The sequence below is a fragment of the Camelina sativa genome, chromosome 5, assembly GCF_000633955.1.
Source record: "Camelina sativa cultivar DH55 chromosome 5, Cs, whole genome shotgun sequence".
Classification (NCBI taxonomy): Eukaryota; Viridiplantae; Streptophyta; class Magnoliopsida; order Brassicales; family Brassicaceae; genus Camelina; species Camelina sativa.
Genome location: NC_025689.1, coordinates 25483669 through 25502897, shown reverse-complemented (window position 1 = coordinate 25502897; position 19229 = coordinate 25483669). Strand labels below are relative to the sequence as shown.

Genomic DNA, 19229 nt, shown 5'->3' with positions numbered 1-19229 from the left:
TCCGATTCTTCCGGTTTGGTTCACAATCATAAAATAAAAGACGAAATATTGGATCTTTTATTTTTACGTGACTAGGTCAATATATCACCTAATAACCACAACTTGACATATATAACTGGTATTAGAATGAAGCTTTTTTTTGGGTTTAATTTTAAACTTTATAGTTTATACCAATAAAAAGAGTTTTACACTTTACAATGAAAACCCAAAATCAAAAACATACCTAGATCTTTGATAGAGGGAGCAATAGAACATTATACAAAACATATATGAGCTGTGTCACACTTAAAGTGGGCTAGTGATACAACCAAAGTAGTAATCAAGGAGAGAGACGGTGGCGGCAGGATCCTCCGGCGAGAAGGATATGAGACAGTTACGCATCGTACGATCGACAATAGACTTTGTAGCATGATAGGTACATGTTGCAGGAAATTCCTCTATTAGTGCAAATAAGGGAAGTTGGAGGGTATAATAATAATAAAAGAAGTTTGTTGGTGTTTTGGGTAATAAAGGAGTGTGTGAATAAGGTGTGAACGCGTCTCATCAGTAGAAGAGTGACACGTATTGTCGGTGATTTTGGTCAAGAACGTATTGTCGGTGATTTTGGTCAAGAGTGAATCACGTGACTGGAGTGACGGTGGAATCAAGTGAAGCTTAAGAAGGAAGGACGAGTCATCGTTTATCTCATTACGAAATCTTATCAAACATTTGATTTTGTAATCTCTTCCTCTGCTCTCTCTGTAATCGGTGTCGTTGCTCTTGTTTATTGGAGTTGTTTCTTGTTATCAGACTCTTGTAAGCTTGAGAACTGGATCTTTGTTTATTTACAAGCATTGATTCATTTGGTTGAGAAGTTTTTCTAATAAAAATTCCGTTTATCGTTATCAAAGGTATCAGAGCTAAATGACCTCGGAATCCATGGCGGAAACACGTTCACAGGCAATTCTGAAAGAGACGGTGGCTCGCGAAGCTGGAGTTGTGGTTCACGAAGCGGAGGGGGTGCTCAGTTCTCAGATCTGCTAGGTAATCGCGAAAACTGAAGCATTAGAAGAGAAGTTGCTGGATCAAAACCGGAAGATCGATAAGAATATTGAGGAGATGTTCACGGCGATTCGTTTGTTGTCTGGAAATAAGTCAAAGGAACCGGTTCAGGTCGATTTGGTTCAAGATCTAAGTCCACCACGGGCTTCGACCTCGCAGGATGTGTGTGCGGAGGTTCAAAGGAGAGAAGGTGGAGTTCGCGCAGAGTCTCCGGAGCATCATGATGGTTTGACCAGAATCGGTAAGATCGACTTTCCCAGATTTGATGGTAGTGGAGTTAAAGAGTGGTTGTTTAAGGTCGAAGAGTTTTTTGAGCTGGATAAGACACCACAGACGAGGAAGATAAGGACTGCAGTGGTTCATTTCGATGGTCCTGCGGCTCATTGGCATCAAGCGTTGGTACAGTCGGGACTGTATTACCATTTGCTGCGAGACTGGGAAGCGTATAAGATGACGTTGAAGGAGCGGTTTGATGATGTGTTGGAGGACCCGATTGCTGAGCTGAAACGTCTGCACGAAACTGATAGTATAGTCGACTATCATCAGAAATTTGAACTGCTTCGCACGAGGGTGAATATGTCAGAAGACTATCTGGTGAGTGCTTATTTGGCAGGGTAGCGTATAGACACGCAGATGCATGTTAGGATGTTTCAGCCACAGACGGTACATCACTGCTTGATGTTGGGTAGGCTTTACGAAAAGGCTCACCCCCTTAAGTCTAACCAGCAGAGCAGTGTGGCGAGTAAACCCACTGGTGGGCAGAGTTATAACAGCAAGGGCTTACTTGGGGTTGCTCCTAAGAAGGAGTTTCAAGTAGAGAAGAAGTCGTTTGAAAAGAGTGATGGGTTGGGAGCAAAGAAGTTTCTGTCAAACGCAGAGATGAGTGAAAGAAGGGCTAAGGTGTTATGTTACTTTTGCAATGAGAAGTATACTCCCGACCACTACCTGAAGCATAAAAGGCAACAATTATTTTTAATTGAAGTAGGAGGGGATGAGGAATCGAAGTCTGAGGGAGATGAAAGTGATGAAGAAGTCAGAATAACTCCACGAGTCTTAGTAAGTGCATTTCAGGGGTTCAAGAGTATGATACTATGAGGGTGAAAGGAATGTATGGGAAGAAGATAATCTTCATGCTAGTTGACTCGGGGTCCACTCATAATTTTATGGATCCATGGTCTGCAGAGAAGTTGGGTTGTACGGTTGACATTTCTTTGATGTCTCGCGTTATGGTAGCAGATGGTCGCAGGTTGGACGTTAGTGGTGCAGTTAATGGGTTTCAGTGGAAGCTTCAGAATACAACCTTCACTGATAAATTCATGTTGATACCACTGGGAGGATGTGATATGGTACTTGGTATACAATGGCTCCAGACCCTGGGAGTTATTTCGTGAGAATTTAACAAACTGGAGATAAGCTTTAAGTATGGGCGCGATCATGTGATGCTTCACGGTATTAGACCAGGGTCAGTTAGGGAGATGAGGGCCCAAAGATTAAAGAAGATTAGAGAGAGTGAGGCTCAAATTTCTATGATTTACACGGCTGCTGTGGGAGGAATGGAAGAGATAAGTTTGAACATGATAAATGATGTGGCACAGCAATGTGGTGAACTTGGTGAAGTTGAGATGGTGATCCAGGAGTTTGACAAATTGTTCCAGGAACCGACATCACTACCTCCTTTCAGAGAGAACCACAACCACAAGATTCCTCTCAAGGATGGTGTTGATCCGGTGAACCTGCGACCTTACCGATACGCGGTGCATCAAAAGAATGAGATAGACAAGTTGGTGGGTGAAATGTTGACAGCAGGCACCATTCAAGGGAGTTCTAGTCCGTATGCATCGCCAGTGGTGTTGGTGAAGAAGAAAGATGGAACGTGGAGGTTGTGTATGGATTATAGAGGATTGAATGAGCAAACAGTGAAAGATAGGTTTCCCATACCGTTGATTGAGGATCTCTTGGATGAGCTGGGGGGCTCTAGTGTTTTTTCTAAGATTGATCTGAGGGCTGGATATCATCAAGTTCGACTGGAGAGTGAGGATGTTCATAAGACAGCCTTCAAGACACATAGTGGCCACTACGAGTATCTGGTGATGCCGTTTGGCCTCACAAACGCCCCTGCCACATTTCAGAACTTAATGAATTCTGTGTTCAGGCCTTATCTGAGGAAATTTGTGCTCATATTTTGTGATGACATCCTAGTTTACAGTGCCACTAAGGAGGAACACGTTGCACATTTGCGGACAGTTTTTGAGTTAATGGTGGAGAATAAATTGTTCGCCAAGCGAAGTAAGTGTAATTTCGCTGTTGACAGAGTGGAATACTTGGGACATTTCATTGAAGGCAAGGGGGTGTCTACTGATCCTAGTAAAGTCGCAGCAGTTTTTGAATGGCCTGTACCTACTACACTCAAGCAGTTGAGGGGATTTTTGGGCTTAGCTGTTTATTATAGGCGCTTTGTCCAGCATTTTGGAACCATAGCACGTCCACTGACAGCTTTGACGAAGAAAGATGCTTTCATGTGGTCGGATAAGGCTCAGGGTGCATTTGATCAGCTAAAAAGGGTGTTGTGTGATGCACCAGTGTTGGCCTTACCGCGTTTTGACAAACCCTTCGTGGTGGAGACTGATGCATGCTAACAAGGAATTGGTGCTGTGTTAATGCAGGATGGGCACCCGTTGGCTTATATAAGTCAACATCTGAAAGGGAAGCAACTACACCTCTCCATTTATGAAAAGGAGCTATTGGCAGTGGTGTTTGCGGTGCAGAAGTGGAGGCATTATCTTTTGACAAACCATTTTGTTATTAAGACTGACCAACGCAGCCTTAAATACTTACTTGAGCAGAGGTTGAACACGCCCATTCAACAACAATGGCTGCCAAAACTCTTGGATTTTAACTATGAGATTCAGTATAAGGAGGGTAAGGAGAATCTGGTGGCAGATGCCTTGTCTCGCGTAGAAGGGTCTGAGATCTTACACATGGCGATGACCGTGGTGGAATGCGATTTGCTTAAGTCTATTCAGCAACAGTATGAAGAAGATGGGGAGCTCAAAGAGAAAATAAAAGCTCTGGATATGAATGGAGATGCAAAGAAGCACTTTTCATGGGGCAGGGAATATTGCAGAGAAAGAATAAAATTGTGGTCCCTGCTACTGGTGGTGTAGGGGAAACAATATTGCAATGGCTCCATGGTTCGGGGAGTGGTGGACATTCGGGTAGGGACGCGACACATCATCGGATCAAAGGGTTGTTTTTCTGAAAAGGCATGTCTAAGGATATTCAGGAATTCATTCGAAGGTGTGAAGTTTGTCAAAGGTGCAAATATGAAACGGTCGCATCTCCGGGGTTGTTGCAACCATTACCCATTACAGAAGCCATCTGGACTGACATTTTGATGGACTTTATTGATGGACTCCCTGTCTCTGCGGGCAAATCTGTTGTCTTTGTGGTGGTGGATCGGTTGAGTAAAGCAGCTCATTTCATTGCGTTAGCTCACCCGTATACAACACTTTCGGTGGCTCAGGCTTTCATGGATAACATCTTCAAGCACCATGGTTGTCCTCAATCCATTGTTAGTGATCGCGACACAGTTTTCTTGAGCAGTTTCTGGAAGGAGTTGTTTGCGTTGCAAGGAGTGGCTTTGCAGTGTTCCAGTGCTTACCATCCTCAAAGTGACGGTCAAACAGAAGTGGTGAATCGTTGTCTGGAGACCTATCTTCGCTGTATGACTAGTGATCGCCCACACGAATGGAGTAAGTGGCTGTTGTTTGCTGAGTTCTGGTATAATACCACGTTTCATTCGGCTACACAAGTGACTCCGTTTGAAGTGGTGTATGGACGACCACCTCCAGTTCATCTTCCATACTTACCTGGAGAGACTAAGGTGGCGTCAGTAGCTCGGAGCTTGCAGGAGGGAGAAAATATGATACTGCTGTTGAAATTTCACTTACTGAGAGATCAAAATCGGATGAAGGAATTTGCTGACAAGCATCAGTCTGAGAGAAGCTTTGACATTGGTGACTATGTTTTTGTGAAACTACAACCATATAGACAGCAGTCGGTGGTGGTGCGGGAAAATGATAAACTTGCTCCTAAATACTACGGTCCTTACAAGGTGGTTGATCGCTGTGGGAAGGTTGCGTACAAGTTGCAGTTACCTCAGGCATCACAGGTGCATCCAGTCTTCCATGTCTTGCAACTGAAAGTGTTGGTGGGTAATTTTCACACTTCTACTGAGTTACCTGTTGCAGTGAATGATGTGTTTGTTAAGGAACCTGAGAAAATCCTTGAAAGGCAGATGGTTAAGCGTCAGGGTCGAGCTGTGACTAAGGTGTTGGTTAAATGGTCCAATGAGAGAGAAGAGGATGCTACTTGGGAATTTCTGTTTGATCTGCAGAAGCGTTTCCCTTCCTTCAAACCTTGAGGTCAAGGTTTTTTTTGAATGGGGGAGTTTTGTTACAGGAAATTCCTCTGTTAGTGCAAATAAGGGAAGTTGGAGGGTATAATAATAATAAAAGAAGTTTGTTGGTGTTTTGGGTAATAAAGGAGTGTGTGAATAAGGTGTGAACGCGTCTCATCAGTAGAAGAGTGACACGTATTGTCGGTGATTTTGGTCAAGAACGTATTGTCGGTGATTTTGGTCAAGAGTGAAGCACGTGACTGGAGTGACGGTGGAATCAAGTGAAGCTTAAGAAGGAAGGACGAGTCATCGTTTATCTCATTACGAAATTTTATCAAACATTTGATTTTGTAATCTCTTCCTCTGCTCTCTCTGTAATCGGTGTCGTTGCTCTTGTTTATTGGAGTTGTTTCTTGTTATCAGACTCTTGTAAGCTTGAGAACTGGATCTTTGTTTATTTACAAGCATTGATTCATTTGGTTGAGAAGTTTTTCTAATAAAAATTCCGTTTATCGTTATCAAAGGTATCAGAGCTAAATGACCTCGGAATCCATGGCGGAAACACGTTCACAGGCAATTCTGAAAGAGACGGTGGCTCGCGAAGCTGGAGTTGTGGTTCACGAAGCGGAGGGGGTGCTCAGTTCTCAGATCTGCTAGGTAATCGCGAAAACTGAAGCATTAGAAGAGAAGTTGCTGGATCAAAACCGGAAGATCGATAAGAATATTGNTTAGTGCAAATAAGGGAAGTTGGAGGGTATAATAATAATAAAAGAAGTTTGTTGGTGTTTTGGGTAATAAAGGAGTGTGTGAATAAGGTGTGAACGCGTCTCATCAGTAGAAGAGTGACACGTATTGTCGGTGATTTTGGTCAAGAACGTATTGTCGGTGATTTTGGTCAAGAGTGAAGCACGTGACTGGAGTGATGGTGGAATCAAGTGAAGCTTAAGAAGGAAGGACGAGTCATCGTTTATCTCATTACGAAATTTTATCAAACATTTGATTTTGTAATCTCTTCCTCTGCTCTCTCTGTAATCGGTGTCGTTGCTCTTGTTTATTGGAGTTGTTTCTTGTTATCAGACTCTTGTAAGCTTGAGAACTGGATCTTTGTTTATTTACAAGCATTGATTCATTTGGTTGAGAAGTTTTTCTAATAAAAATTCCGTTTATCGTTATCAATACAACTGTACAAGCTTCAGCCGAGAAAATTCTACGGTTCCTCTCCTTCCAAATTCGAGGTTTGTATGAGATCAAGAAGTATCGATGCATCATCAATGAGCAAATCACTGAATGAAAGGATGACCACTGTCTTGAGTCGAAGACGGAGCGGCGTTGAAAATGCCAAAGCTGGAGAGCTCACCGGAATGAGACGGTCTACGCGAAGTAGGGCTTTGACAAGGGGTGGAGCAGAGTGGAGAAAGCTTTGGTTATCAACAACTGGAGCGATGGTTGCAGTTTTAAGATAAGGTAGGCTTTGCTTGAAGAGATTGAGGTAACCACTACTTCTTGGAGTTGAGGTCATAATGCCACAATTCATCAAGCTTTTAAGGAGGGACTTCAACAAGTTGGTAAGATGCAAATTAGAATGCTCGGTAAGCAGGCGGGATGGAGAGGAGAGGTTGAGGGTACACCGGTAACCACCGCACCAAAGGGGCGGGATCATAATGCCGGGTACCGTCGGGTTATCTCAATCAAAAGGATTTATCTTAGGTGGCTCTAAAAACAGGGTTTTCAAATAACTCTTGTACCAAGCTAGGACCAATGGTGGTTTAACGATCAAATGCATTCTTCGAGCAAATGATACTATTAAGCTACAGAAAGGGTAATTAGGAGGGAAAAGAGTGGAATGCAGACCAAACCTGGGTAGGAGTTGAAACTGGAAGAGTCTTTCTGTTGGCGGTAGATAGCAAACTGAGGCCAGGGATGCAAGCAACGACGTCAGGACGACTGTCGGGTCATAAATACTAGTACAGTTCAGTGTCGCAGCCCTCCAAGCAAAGGTTATCAACTGGCATCGACATAGATAACCATCAAGTAAAACAAAGAGAGCCATTGTTCTGCTACTGAGGAAGTCTCGACTTGACCAAGCAGGAACGAACGGAACCAAAGGGGTTTTACTTGATAGAATAGAAATATACGCATCACTGATTAGACAAGCTCTACAATCAGATTTATACGGTCGAAGGGGTATCAGCCAGATCATAGAATTTGATTCACCAACCTATTTGTCATGGTAAGTTTCTCACTCTGATAGTATGAATTCACGTTTAAACGGATTATGGTTCTTTTGAATTTTAGAAATTAGGGTTGTTCGAAAATTAGAGTTCTTGCTGTCGGACTGATCGTTCTGGTCTCATAAGTTAATTAATTTTTAGTGTGAAATCAGAGGCAAAAACGGACGAAGCATCACAAATAGAAGCAGCTAGATCAGCTGGATACGCAGAAGGACAAAAAGGACGACTTATCTAGTGTGTTCTTGAAGAAAGGAAGTTACTTTGCTTTTATAGAGTTGCATATCGACCTATACTTGAAGACGAAGGTCCGGTTAATTTCTCTTTTCTGGATTTAATAGTTTCTTCCTTTTTCTGTTTTTCATTTTAATGTGCTAATATCAGATCATACTTGACCACAGGTTTAGATATCGGTGTAGTCACCGCAATTGCTGCTCCAGCATGTTTGAAAGTCGAATTTGAAGGAAATGGAGGTCACGCTGGTGCTGTGCTTATGCCATATAGGTGAGCTATATTATACGACTGAACTGTCTACTTAATCACTAGTACACTTATCTATGTCTAATGGTGGTTTTCTTAGAAATGATGTTGGGCTCTCAATGAAACTTATTCACAATATGAATCATTGCGTCTTAAGGTATTCTGGAGCTACATCCTGGGGCTATCAACAGCATTCCAAGCAAATCCCATCTTGAATCATGCTCTGTAGTTTAGTCATGGTTTCTAATTTATGGAGTTGTCTTTTTCATTGTGCAACACTTATGTTTTTAAGCGTAATTCTCAACAGATTGTACAAAGCTGGTATGCAATTTCAGTTGTCTAATATCTCTCTTTGTTTTCTCGTCACGTAGAAAGAGAGAAGGAAAAACTGGGATGAAAAGAATCAGGAGGAAATTGCAAGGACTTTAAAGAATCTGTATGATTTTGATCAGGTGCTACAAAGATACTGAATTGGGTTTCCTGTATTGTGTGGATGTTGAGTGAGGCAGTGCTATTTAAATTCTATCATAACCCGTGAAGACCTCCAAAGCAAAATTGATTTTCTGAAAAAACAAGCTGATGTAAGTTTAGAGACTGTCTTTTGGTAGTTCTATACTTCTATTTCTGCATACTTGTTGCAACCAATTAACTCCTTTTCTATGTTTATGTTAGGAGCATTTGTTAAATGGTGTAGCACCTGGTGCACAAATAATATCTTGCAAAATTGGAGACTCGCGGTTAGGTTCAATGGAGACCGGAACTGGTTTGTCACGGGCATTGATAGCTGCCCTGGAGGTACTAATTCATTTAGCTGAAAATAATTCACCATTATTTGAACAAAACAAGTCGTATTTCTCTTAATTGACTTTGTAACATCAGGAAGTTTTTCATCTATGTGGATTATTATATGTGAGATTTGAATTGACATAAGTCAATACTTTCAGTATTTCTTTTTTATATGATGACTTGTATAAATGTGATCTTGTCAACATGAGCTATGGAGAGCCAGCATTACGATAGAGACTTCTAGTTTTTTTTTTTTTTTTTTTGGTGATATAAGAGTCTTTTAGAAATGAAAACACAACTTTATTTCATGTTAGGACACACAAAGATTGTTACATTCTGACATTCAAACCCACTCTTTAAATTAAAACAGAGATTAAAAAAAAAAAAACACAATCTTGATGACCAAACTCAAGAGACTTGAACCTGAATAGTCTTTGGTTTCTTAGGCTCAGGAGGAGGAAGTTTCTGAACAGTCACTTTCAACACACCATCATGACAAGTAGCAGAGATCTTGTCCAAATCTGCATTCTCAGGCAATTGAAACTTCCTCATAAACTTACCCATTCTTCTTTCCATCCTCACGTACTTCACACCTTCGTTCTCTTTGCTCTTCTCTCTCTGTCTTTCTCCACTCACCACAAGAACATTCTCGTCCTCTACTTGAACCTTGATCTCATCTCCTTTGATTCCAGGCATGTCTACAACGAAAGCATACGCGTTCGGGTGCTCGATAACGTCAACCGGTGTAGCTGCCATTGCCTTTGCGTCTCGCACATAAGTTCTTGATGGATTGTTGTGGCTTTCCTCGTTGTTGTGATCTTCGGGGACTTCGAACATGTTTTCGAGGATTGAGATTATTGGAAACCTTCCCAAATCCATTGTAGATTGTTTCGTTAGCTTTCTTGATTCGTATTCTATGATTCTTGGCTTTTTGGTTTGATTGATTTTTCATAGAAAATTGTGGGATATAAATACGAGTGGGAGATAGAGATATTTCTAGAGAAATGTAGAGAGTGCTTCGGTGTTTGGGAAACGTCTTGATCGTTCTGGAGTTTTTGTATAATTCGATTTTGATATCTATATGCCATATCTAGATGGGCTTTGAATTAGGAGTAAGGCCCATTCTTGTATTTTTTGTTTCCGCAAAATAATACTTTTTTCAAGCGAACGAAGGAAAAAGAATTAATAAAAATGAAAAGAATATGACCATTATAAGCATAATCGAGCGTAAATGATCCAAAGCTGCAACCGTATGCGTGATTCATGAGGACGAAGGAGATACTTTCAATCTTAAAAGGCGGTGAAGGGTCATCTTGCTCTTGCAATGCTCTGAGTAACTGAATTTGAAGATGATGCTCTTTTTTTGTAGGGATAGTAAAAGAGACTATGTAAAAATATATCATATTAATAAAATTCTTTTCACTTTATTGAATGTATAAATAAATGATAACTATGCCCCCAGCATAAGTGCGGGATGTAATACTAGTATGCCAAGTATGATATATATAACCCACAAATTAGTCAAAATTTGGGAAATTATTAAAACACAAAACATTATCGCAAAAAAAGTTGGATGCCAGTTGATGTTTCGAGGATATGTTACTTGGTCTTCTTCTTCAAATTTGCTAACTCTATTAGTCTTATAATGTACGACTCAAGGATCTGCAGCAGACGGGTTTTCAGGGTGTCGACAAGGCTCCTCTGTTGTTCCGGCAACGTGGTAAATTTCCGTTCCACACGACGGAGAGGGTGGAGTGTCAATGTGGACGCGAACTTAATTACATAAGATCAATATGTAAAAATAGCACAAACTAAAAATGAGATCAAGTAAAAAAAAAAAAAAAAAAAATNAAAAAAAAACTGAAATGTATTATCAAAGCTATAAATATGAGGCCAAAAAATATAAATAAACTTATCATATTATATTAAAAATATGAAACTCTACTTAACGTAAGCTGACAGGAATTCTTGTAATATTCTAATTCTAATTGATAGATTTTAAATATATATACAGGCAGGTGAATGCTAACTTTGATTTTAGAAAAGTATAAAATGAAAATCGTGAATTTGATTTATTTTTAAAATAGTAGGAAGTGAATTTATCTGAGTTTTATGTTTAGTAAAAAGTGATTTAATTATTTGTTAAAATATTTAGGGTTAATTTTCAAAAAAATATTTAGGGTTAATTTTTTGTTAATTAATTTTGTGTTAGCTAAACTTTGTTTTCAAACATAGTACTTTAATTAATTTCACAAATACATTTCTCGTCAATATGTAAGTTGAAAAAATGTAAAAATTGAAAGCAGGTAGTTCAAACTTTTATACGAATAAAGCCTCCATTTTGATTACTAAAAGTTCCAAATTTATAATATATACTAAATTTTCACAAAAAAAAAAAAAAAAAAAAAANAACTGACCGTAGTGGTGGAGTCTAGCTGCCTTGACTGGATCATGAAAGGATAGAGATAAAAGTATAAGAAGCAAACTTGGAAGAAGTGAAGCTATTTGTGTTTTCTTCATTGCCATTGCTCCTATTCGATTACACTTTGGGCATCTTTAAGTTGTTGTACTTATAGAGAAATGAAGTTAAAGAGGTAGACTAGAAAATCAAAGCATACATTTCAAATTCAACAACATAGTTCATTTTTTTATATAATATAACGTGGTTTTCTTGCATTAGGATACAACACTTCTTTAATAAATATGTAATGACTCACTTATGTTTGAATATTCAACCGACCATTAGATTGTTCTGTTTGACATGATTAATTTTGTATGATCTATAATTGAACAAAATCGTAAATGCAGGTGACCTCGATCGAGAACGAATACCAAGTTTGGAGATGCAATGTGATAGTTATGTATAGTTTAACCAAACAAGTTAAAATGCCATTGAACTGATTACTGAATACTCATGGTTTCTTGTCCTTTTTTTTTTTTGAACACAGGTTTCTTGTCCTTTAGTTCCCTCATGTCCTATAAAATCAAGAAGATATCTCATTAGTGTTTTTTCAATCCAAAGCTTAATTACGTGTTCTATTGGATTCTTGAGAAACAATACTAACTAGATATCATATATTATCAAGTTCTTGACTAGAAAGTTTCTTCTTCTTCTTCTTGGAATTGTTCAAGCGTTTCGACTTCATATTGAATCTTGTAATATACTATTTTATATCTACATCAAGGTAGACTAACAGAAAAAAAAAACAAATATTTTCGTTGTGGAACAGTTTGCATCTTCTCTTTGGTTCTATGAATTACCGAGAGTTACAAAGACCAACAGAGAGATTGAAGTGCTTGGCTCAACGATTATGAATTATTTCAAAAGGCTTATTACCTCTACAAGCTACTAGAATACAAACAATGACGAGTAAACATTATACAACAATTTTACAACAACAAAATGCAGACCTACAAAATCTGCTGCGAAGAAAGCAATCGTTTCTCATATTGGTGGTGTGTTACTGAATGAATGGTTAAACAACAGATTGGAGTAGAGCCTCATGTACAGCTTCTCTGGTGGGAAGAGCCGGGATTGCACCTCTCTGTTTAACTGTTAATGCCCCGCATGCATTAGCAAACATTAGCGCTTCTCTCAGTCGCTCTTCGTCCTGAAACAATTCGGTTTTCTCAGCTTATGTGTGTTTTCTATGCTCTCTACCAAATCCATCACCTTAATCAATCTGCCGAGTCAGCCTTATAAATCTAACCCTCTCTAACCAAACTGCTACATCTAGTTTAAAATGAGAAATGAGGTTACCTGAAGCAAGGAGAGATCATTGGCTAGCTGAGATAGTATCCCGGCAACAAATGCATCACCAGCACCTGTTGTGTCCACTACATCCACCTTCAATCCATGCACTCTCCCGCTAAAATCCTGTACATTGGAAAAGATTTCTAAGTGGTATGTTCATTAAACCTTAAGTATGAAAGCCTATAAATACTTAGTTCTGATTCCCATACACACCTTGGTGTAGTACCGACAGCCTTCAGGACCTTCAGTGACAAGGAGTAGTTTAAGCTTAGGATGGAACAACTTGCGGACGACATTATCATCATACGGATCTTCTCCTTTCGTTAGAAAGACGATCTCCTCTTCGCTTATCTTGAAAACATTTTATCAAACAGAGACAACAAGTTTCAGTACTTGAGAACAAAAAGGGAAAGATAAGAACACAAATGTATCCTATAAAGATAACCTTTATAATATCAGCAGTGTCCCAAATGCTCAGAATCTCATCTCTAGCATTGTCTGCAGAAGGCCACAACGGGAGCCTAAGGTTTGGGTCATAAGAAAGAATAACACCAGCTTCCTTAGCAGCCTTTGAGGCAGCTATGTGCGCAGACTTGCACGGTTCTGTGATAAGACTTATTGAACCGTAATGGAATATCTTCGCCTACCACAAGATCAAATGTAAAACTGTTAGACAATGAAAACTGAAACTGACATGTGGTTTGCTGCATGTTCATCAGAGTTACCTTTTTAATCAAATCAAGATCAAGCTCAGACTCTTCTAACAACATATCAGCACTCGGGTTTCGATAAAACATAAACTCTCTTTCACCTTCACTAGTCAAAGTCACAAAAGCTAAAGCAGTTCTTGCACCAGGATCAAACCGCATACCTTCATTGTTCACGTTGTTATCTTTCAAAATATTCGCAAGCATATAACCAAACTCATCTTCACCAACCTGTGCAGCACAACAGTTACCAAAATCTTTATAAAAAAAAAAAAAAAAACAAATCAAAACAAAGAACACACAGAGGTTTTGTTTTTGTACTCAACCTTGCCAATGAAAGCTGAAGAACCACCAAGACGAGCAATACCAACAGCTACATTAGCAGGTGCACCACCTGGAGCCTTTTTAAAAGCCGGTGCATCCGCTAATGAAAGTCCACTAGTCGTCGGTACAAAATCAATTAGCATTTCCCCAAAACAAACCACATCTGGAGACTCTTGTGTTGAACCTTCACTAGACAATGCTCTTCCTTCAAAAAACAAGTACAAAAACATGTATACAATTTAAGGAATTAATAAGAACCAATTAGATTTAAAAAAACTAATCTAATACTTAGGGTTTAAAGACATGCATAGATCTAACAACGGTTTCAAGAACAGTTCTGTTCTGTTGTTTTTTTTCCAGAGTTTTATGAGAATTTGAGATAACAAAAGCAAAAAATGTGTGGAACCTTTGAGATTAGATCGTGAATTGGAGATTCTTGAAGAAGAAGAAGAAGAAGAAGTAGCTTTGATGGAGATGCTACGACGGTTTGAAGTGAGTGAGTACGGAGTTGATCGGAAAGTTGGACCGGAGAAACAGAACGTGGAAGCGGCTTGGAGAGCCATGGTCGGAAAACGCAAAAGGGAAACGCAGAGATCCGCGTTTTGGAGACGCTACTTTTGTGTGTTGTAATGCTTGTGGGACGAAGAAGAAGCTGAGTGAGTAGAGACAGTGACAGAGGGAGGAGCGGATGAACCGAAGGTAATCGGAAAGGTCATTTTCATATTTCGTTATAGCGCTAATTAACACAATGATAAGTTTTTTTTTAAATTTGATTAGATGTAGTAATTAATTTATTATTGTTTATTGATAGGCAAAAACCAAAATTAAACAGTAATTTTGATTTTGAAAATGGTGAATTTTGGCATGATTGTAGTTAGTGGAACCCAATTTAGGGACAAGTCATTTTGGGGTCCTATTCTCTTTTGATACAAGAGAAGAGAGCAATCAAAGAATCAACAAATGTTTCACCTTTTTCTTTGATTCTCCTGTGATAGTAACCTTCTCCACATGCCTATGCATCTGTATATCTGTTGATGTTTAGATAAATTAAGGAAAACAATCACTCAGTTGAATTTAGCAATTGAGAAACATGTAGTTAATGTTTCTTTTTTAATTAATTAATGAATCACAGATTTTAGACCAAAATTCGTAATTCTACAAGCTATGAAAAAAAAAAAAAACGGGTTTTAATTTATACTAGATATTCATCCGCGGTACACCGCAGAGCTATTTTTAATAAAAATAAATTGTTATTTGTTTTGTAGATTAACTATATTAATAACTAATATTTAATTTGTATTTTTAAAAAAGTAAACTTACAAATATAGAGATATATTAGTTAGTGTAGAAAGTATTTTGTTTGATGTTTATTGTTTTATAACATAAAATTAAATAAGTAGTGATTTATAGAAGGAAAATATTATGTGTGTTTATAGAATTAATTCATATTGTTTTGTAAAATTGGAAACTTAATATTAAGAAAACTAATTATTAACTTAATACTTAATGTTAAAGGGAGTTGTTCCTATTGTTTTGGAAATTTTATTAGGATGAGAAATCTTGTTTTCTAAAATCAAAACTTAATATTAATTAATTAAATTAAAAACAAATAAATAATTAATGAAAATGGCATACTTGTAAATAAGTGTCAATTACATGATTTATTCTATAAATGTCTCCAAAAATGTATATATAGATTTATAAAACTTACAAATATTTGGATTCGAGTTTTCAAATAGTTACTAACTTACTACCATTACTTATTAATTTTATAAATTTTAAAATGAGTCGCTGAATTGAGTGTTTTTGAAATTATATATATTAAAAGAAACATTTCTAAGAAAATCTCTATTGATTATTCTAAATTGAAAAACTATTATTGTAAAATGTGTAAATTGTGCAATTTTTTTAGTATAAGGAAGAAATTTTGATGGCCAATTTTTTGTTTTTTTCTCATAATAATTATCTTTAAACCCCAAAAATAATTAGTTGACAAAAAAAAAAAATCTTCTCTGAAAAATATATATTACTACTGTATATGTAATCATTGAAGCCTTTTAGCAGCTAGGTGTATCCAAAGGGCCTTTGTTGGGCTTCCTTCCCCTCAAGTCCCACGTTAACTAATCACATGATTAACTAATTTATTATTTAATTTCCTTTTTACTTTTTTTTTTCTTTTTCTTAGCGTCGTATAATTGTTTTTGTCGGTTGCTAAGATATTTTTTTGTTCACAGCTTCCACAAAGAGTACAGAAGAAAAAGAAAAAAAAATCATTTCGTCTCTCTAAATCGAAGAAGAAGAAAAAGAAGAAGAAGCTATGGCGGATCAGCTAACAGATGAACAGATCTCTGAGTTTAAGGAAGCTTTTAGCCTCTTCGACAAAGATGGAGATGGTTAGTTTAGTCTCAATCTCATCTCATCTTCTTCTTCTTCTTCTTTTTTAAACCATTTCGGATCTCGCTTTTTCACGATTTCGTGTTATGGTCGGTCTCAGATTCGATTTTTTGTTTTTGTTTTGAATCTTATTCTATTATACGCTTTTAGAATTTTGCGATATTATGTTGTTTCTAGTCTCTGCCGTTTTGGTGTGTTCCGATCTCTGATTTGTGTGGTTTTGTTGCGTCGTTGTTGAATTTGATTGTTTCCTTTGATGTCGTCGTGTTGTTCTATATCTCTTAGCATCGATTTTGGGGTTTTGGTGTTTCTTTGAAGCTTGTTTTGTATTAGATTTAGGATCCTTGTTCTAGTAACTATCTGAGTTCTCTTTGTGTTCTTAATCTAGAAAAAGAATTGTGAAAGATTCTCAGATTCGATTTCATATATTAGTATTTAAATTTAATATATAAATTATATGTACCACATATATTTTTTAACGATTATAGGATCTTACCTAGCAATGACATTGGTAACCACAGTTTTTGGTCACCATCGAGTGCTACATGAATATGATTCACCTTTTTTTTGTTGTAATTACGGCAACTAAAGTAATACCATGCCCAATCCGTGTCAATAGCATATATGGTGCCATGATCTTATGCTATTGACATTGATGTGGCATGATACTACTTTAGTTACCGTATTTGCAACGAACAGGTGAATCATATTAATGCATGAGCTAGTGGTGTGAGTACTAATGCCAAGAAACCAAAGTTTTCGTGTGATGTATGCTTAGACTGTGGTTACCAATGTCATTGCTAGGTATTAGGTAAGATAATGTAATCGTTTACAAAAGATATCTTGTACATTATGTTAACTACAAATACTAATGTTGGAACATTGTGAAAGAGAACCAAATTTTTGGTGGTCTTTGGGTGTATGTTTCATCTTTATTCGTTTATTGTTTCATAATGAAATAAATATTTGCATCAATGCTACTTAGCTTTGTCCATTATAGGTTTGGTTTCTTGTTCTGAATCAAGTCTCAGTTTGTCATTATTGCTCTACTTTATGTAGAGCATCGATCATGGTATTTTTGTCACAGGTTTAAGTTATCAGATCATGTTTAGTTTTAGCATCTATCATGGTATTTTCATAATGGAAGATTCTCAGATTAAAGTGATTTATCTGGCATCCCGCATACATTTGATGGTTCATGTATGTGGTATTTGTTGACTAGAAAACGAATATCACAAGACCTGGTTTCATTCATATTTCATATATCACTTAACTCTGTGGCAACACACCTTCGTATGAGAAACAGTCAATCATGTGTGTGTTTAGCACCTACTGAAAGATTCTCAGATTCGAGTTCTTTTTGTGGTATCCATTGATGTTCATGTCTTTGTTTGTTTGTTGGGTCTTTTAATTCAATTTTTTTTTTGTTTGAGACACTTATCTCAAGACCTGGTTTCATTCATGTTCTCTAATGTTATCCTTTACTGATTGAACAGGTTGCATTACCACAAAGGAGCTGGGTACAGTGATGAGGTCTCTAGGGCAGAACCCAACAGAAGCTGAGCTACAAGACATGATCAACGAGGTGGATGCTGATGGTAACGGCACCATTGACTTCCCCGAGTTTCTTAACCTAATGGCTAAGAAGATGAAGGACACAGACTCAGAGGAAGAGCTCAAAGAAGCATTCAGGGTGTTCGACAAAGACCAGAACGGTTTCATATCCGCTGCAGAGCTCCGCCATGTCATGACAAATCTAGGAGAGAAGCTGACTGATGAAGAGGTCGAGGAGATGATCCGTGAAGCAGATGTTGATGGAGATGGTCAGATAAACTACGAGGAGTTTGTCAAGATTATGATGGCTAAGTGATGATCAGATGAAAATGAAGAATAAATGTGGTGATGTGATGATCTGTTTAGGCTTTTACTATCTACAAAAAAAAAAAAGATTCAGACCTCTAGTGTTTTGGGTTTGATTGAGCCTAATAGTTCTCAAGATTTTAACAGACTGAATTTGTGACTATCTTTTTTTTTAATATATTTTGTGGGTCTTTTTCTTGTTGGCATAATTGCATGTTTAGATCTTGGTAACTGGAGAGCTTTGTTATATGGGGAAAAAAAGTTATTTCACTTGCCATGCACAAAACACAAACTCATACACAGAGTGCATATAGACATGGGCTGAGTATGACTAATCTAAATTTGCTTACAACCCATACAAATGTGGTCAAGTGGCGTATCACATATGGTGTGCTCGAGAGCCAATGTAAGATGGACTCATCAGAAGTTTATATATAACTTACCGTATTAACGTTTCCTTTCTTTATAGTAAAGGGGAAGTTGACAAATAGACATCGTAACACAAATTGTCATACTGTATTATATAGATTTGTTACAAAGGTTTTATACGAATTACAATTGCGTCATCAAAACCTTACTTGCAAGTCCGGAATTGGACTAGTCAATCCTTTTCATTTAGAATAATTGCACTCAACTGAGTAAATGACTATGACGTCTTCTTCCAGAAACACACAAAAACATGTGTTATTTTTCTAAATAGCATGTCATTTTGTTATAAATAACAATTGTTTTCACGAAATAACATGTTCTTTTTACATATATATAGCATCCTAATTAAATGTCTTCTATGTATACAAAACATCATACTTAATTTACATGATTAAGCGTATCGTTGGTAGATATTTTAGAAAACCAGTGTTAGAATTGCGGAATTATCTAGAGAATAATAAGAGAATCGAGAGAATAAGAGAATGTGTATTCAAAAGACTTGATTAGAATACATCTTATGTTTGTTACATGGCCATATATAGGGAGAGAAGGAGATATTAGCCGTTAGAGATACTATAGGGAAGGAAAGAAGATATTCTCGTGAGATTAGTCTCAATCTTCCTTAATGATGATAGCGACCTTTCCTTACTTGGTTGACTCGACTTCACTCGTCCCCAAGGTAAACATGTGATCTCTTCTTAGGATATTTTTGATCTCCTCTCTTCTAGATCCTTCTCTTCTTATGGGTTTCTTATTACTAAGGCCTCTCTTTCTTATTTAACAAACCGAACCATGGCCTAATGGCCTAAGCCTTATGGTCACTTGTA

The 19229-nt window shown here is 37.6% G+C and overlaps 4 protein-coding genes across 5 annotated transcripts; 1 reads left to right on the top strand and 3 right to left on the bottom strand.

Annotated features, from left to right (window-relative positions):
* Window positions 9259-9948, bottom strand: LOC104787565 (17.6 kDa class II heat shock protein-like). Its single transcript, XM_010513166.2, has one exon. It carries the CDS (start codon window positions 9811-9813, stop codon window positions 9343-9345), a length of 471 nt encoding a protein of 156 aa, XP_010511468.1. The 5' UTR covers window positions 9814-9948; the 3' UTR covers window positions 9259-9342.
* On the bottom strand, window positions 10409-11460 carry LOC109133031. Its single transcript, XM_019245561.1, has 2 exons — window positions 11352-11460; window positions 10409-10707 (listed from the first exon to the last, which is right to left on the bottom strand). Exons 1-2 carry the CDS (start codon window positions 11458-11460, stop codon window positions 10589-10591), a joined length of 228 nt encoding a protein of 75 aa, XP_019101106.1. The 3' UTR covers window positions 10409-10588.
* Window positions 12219-14436, bottom strand: LOC104787564 (probable fructokinase-6, chloroplastic). 2 transcript variants are annotated; one of them, XM_010513164.2, is made up of 7 exons: window positions 14126-14436; window positions 13722-13924; window positions 13414-13626; window positions 13134-13331; window positions 12902-13039; window positions 12695-12811; window positions 12219-12545 (listed from the first exon to the last, which is right to left on the bottom strand). In XM_010513164.2, exons 1-7 carry the CDS (start codon window positions 14280-14282, stop codon window positions 12411-12413), a joined length of 1161 nt encoding a protein of 386 aa, XP_010511466.1. In that variant the 5' UTR covers window positions 14283-14436; the 3' UTR covers window positions 12219-12410. The 2 variants fall into 2 exon arrangements, with proteins under 2 accessions (XP_010511466.1, XP_010511467.1); XM_010513165.2 differs by lacking the exon at window positions 12219-12545 and adding an exon at window positions 12594-12617 and having other exon boundaries at window positions 14126-14435.
* LOC104787562 (calmodulin-1) lies at window positions 15946-18182 on the top strand. The gene is made up of 2 exons (XM_010513163.2): window positions 15946-16112; window positions 17610-18182. Exons 1-2 carry the CDS (start codon window positions 16037-16039, stop codon window positions 17981-17983), a joined length of 450 nt encoding a protein of 149 aa, XP_010511465.1. The 5' UTR covers window positions 15946-16036; the 3' UTR covers window positions 17984-18182.